The following is a 2,771-nucleotide window of genomic DNA, read 5'->3' on the forward strand; positions in this document are numbered from 1 at the left end:
TCTTTACATGAAAAATATAATCTACGATATCAAGATTCTTTGTTAACTTATTACAATTATTTAATAACATTAAGAAACATAAAATTTAACTGAATTGTATCCAAATATAAACAGGCTGTCAATGGGCCCTTGGTCTATTGGTGAAGTTGAATGCTCCAAATGAACCCACCAAAGATCAAGTCTTGCTAAGTGCAAGGCTCCGACATGTACCCCGGGTGCCCCGTATCAACTGTTTTTATCTAACAAAAACAAATGTACCTCTTTCCATGAAAGATATAATCACAGGAACTCAAGGTTAATCCTCATTCGACTTGCTTTGATCGTATGGCTCCTAATAGTTAGTTTAATTCTTCATACTCCCAGATGATAACGTACGACGAAGAAAAGAGGACAAGGGCTCCAATTGACACAGTTGGACAGGGCCCAAGAGCCATATTCAATAGTCAAAGCAAATTTTCTGATAGATAAGAAGAACGAGATGGATCAGGTTTGATCACATGCAAACAAAAACATATATATTGTTTTTTAACATAGGGAACTTGATTTAATGGACGGTGAAAGCCAGCCATCTAAGCTTCTCCTATTCCGCTGAGAACTTCAAATGTTTAAAATTATGCATCGTATAGGTTAGGTTTGCCAGCAGTCCCTTGTGAAAGGGATTTTTTTCAGAGTTCTTTTAATGATAATTTAAGAGTAATGAGTTAATTATCGAGGGGTATTTTGTATTTATTTTATTTTTTTTAATTTGAATTTTGATAGATGGTATAATCAAGACCATCTCCTTTCATAATTGTATTCAATCAATTAAAATAATTGTTTTTGATAAAATTCTAATTTGTATATCTTTTTCAAGAATTTGTTTGAAGGGAAGTCTACTATTCAAAGGTTGTTGTGGATTTGATTGTGTTAGAATTTTATCCATCAATGTTTCCATCGTGAGGATGAAGATTGTTCTGGAGAGTGCTAGAGGAGATCATGATGAACAATGCTAGAGGAGATTGTGATTCAGGAGAGTACTAAAGGGGATCATCATGAAGAGTGCTAGAGAAGATTGTAATTCTAGAGTGTGATCTGAAATGTTGATGAAAAAAGCACCCATATAATCTAATCCAAAAACAAGATAGAACAATTTCATAATAACTTAATTTCATCATTGATAAACAATTCAATCTCCTATCGGAGAGACAACACAGATGGTAAATATGTTATTAAGTACTTTAAATTTGTACAGTTACAGACAGACAATTGTAAAATGTCCTTGAGTTCCATAGGCCCCGGGCAATCGAGTACTTCACGTTGATGGCATGATGAATCGCTTAATTTCCCTGCATTGTCAATTGAAAATTTGATTCAAAGCAGGAGAATTGAGCGATTTTACGGCAATGATAGAAATACATTTAAAGCTCATCATGCGCCAAGGATTCGAGTTTTGCAGAGCAACTTATAGGGATAAAGAACATCTGAGTTCTTGGGTCTTTAGCTTTCCCTATGTAAATATCAAAAAGTTACAGTCATGAATTATTCTGTACATCCTGTTTGATTTCTCGACCATCCAATCTATTAGTTTGCTTAAAGTGTGGAAAACTAGACCGTCTTTCTATCACCAAAATGATTATCTTTCTTCTTCTAGAACTGGCTGGATTCTCCAGTTAATGGGATAAACCCAGTTGTCTTATGAAAACAATCTTCAAATTTTGCAAAAATGCCATCCAATGCACTTAGGGTGCTGTGCTACCAAGAACTAAGTCGAGATTTAACCCACTCTCATCAGCTCTACAATGAGATCGATTTGCTGGCTGGTGAAATCTGGCCTGTGATTCGAAACCCCCTTCAAATCCTCGTACTAGAGGCTGAACCGGCGGCTGACAAAATCCGCCCTCTCCTTTTGAAATCTGCTCTGCGGGCAGGGCCGTGGACGAGGAATAAACATACTGGGCGGGCTGCCCAACGTAGAACCATGACGGGCCAAATGTTGCGGATCGTAACGGCTCACCGGCCGATCCCGGTAAACCTTTCGGCGGCCGCGGTTGCAGCTGCTGGTAGCCTGAGATCTGCAGAGGTGCAATACCGGATGCATTCAGGTTATCGGCGGTCAACCGGGCAGAATGCTGGCTGAGCAGTCCGTTGTAGAAGGTGCTGCCCAGCGGGGAGGTGGGGAGAGCCGTGGGAGTCCCAGCGTTATGGGTGGTGGCGAGAGTCCTGAGAGTCCCAGCGTTATGGGTGGTGGCGAGAGTCCTGAGAGTCCCAGCGTTACGGGTGGCCTGAATCTGCGCTCTCCTTGCATTCTGACGCTCTCTTTTGTGCGCGTTCTGGTGTCCGCCCAGGGCCTGCGAATTCCCAAACTCTCTCAAGCAGAATTTGCACTCGAACTTTCGGATCTCCGAGACTGAATCGCTGCCGTTCACCCCGTCAGATTTGCTTTCCTCCTCTTCTTCATCGGCGCGCTGTGTGACATCAAAGCCGAACAATCTTAGCGCCTTGCGCGGCCGGTCACCACAACTTTCCGCTTCCCCTTCCATTGAAGATCGTTCTAGTGCAATCTTAAGGAATGCAGAACGGGCTACCGGGAGTAGTAGAACGGGGAACGGGGATCGGTTTAATGGAAAGCTTTTTATCGGGGAGGAAACCGCTTCGTCCCAGTAGCGACGCGATAAGCGAAGGACACCTGTCACCTTGTTGTTCGCTCGGCAGGCCGATCACGTAGTACACATATGGTTTCTGCCAGATGTAGTAATCTGAACCGTCGATTACACCATGTTTACCATGATAAG

At 42.2% G+C, this 2,771-nt stretch overlaps 1 protein-coding gene across 1 annotated transcript; it reads right to left on the reverse strand.

Annotated features, from left to right (window-relative positions):
* Positions 1-1,188: 1,188 nt before the first annotated feature.
* Positions 1,189-2,567, reverse strand: LOC131070553 (uncharacterized). The gene has a single exon (XM_058006116.2). It carries the CDS (start codon positions 2,517-2,519, stop codon positions 1,719-1,721), a length of 801 nt encoding a protein of 266 aa, XP_057862099.2. The 5' UTR covers positions 2,520-2,567; the 3' UTR covers positions 1,189-1,718.
* Positions 2,568-2,771: the final 204 nt, after the last annotated feature.

Source organism: Cryptomeria japonica, chromosome 2 (genome assembly GCF_030272615.1).
Source record: "Cryptomeria japonica chromosome 2, Sugi_1.0, whole genome shotgun sequence".
NCBI classification, from domain to species: Eukaryota; Viridiplantae; Streptophyta; class Pinopsida; order Cupressales; family Cupressaceae; genus Cryptomeria; species Cryptomeria japonica.

Bases quoted from the DNA above. Each gene is read 5' to 3' on its own strand.
- LOC131070553 (XM_058006116.2), bottom strand. From the start codon at position 2,519: ATGGAAGGGGAAGCGGAAAGTTGTGGTGACCGGCCGCGCAAGGCGCTA.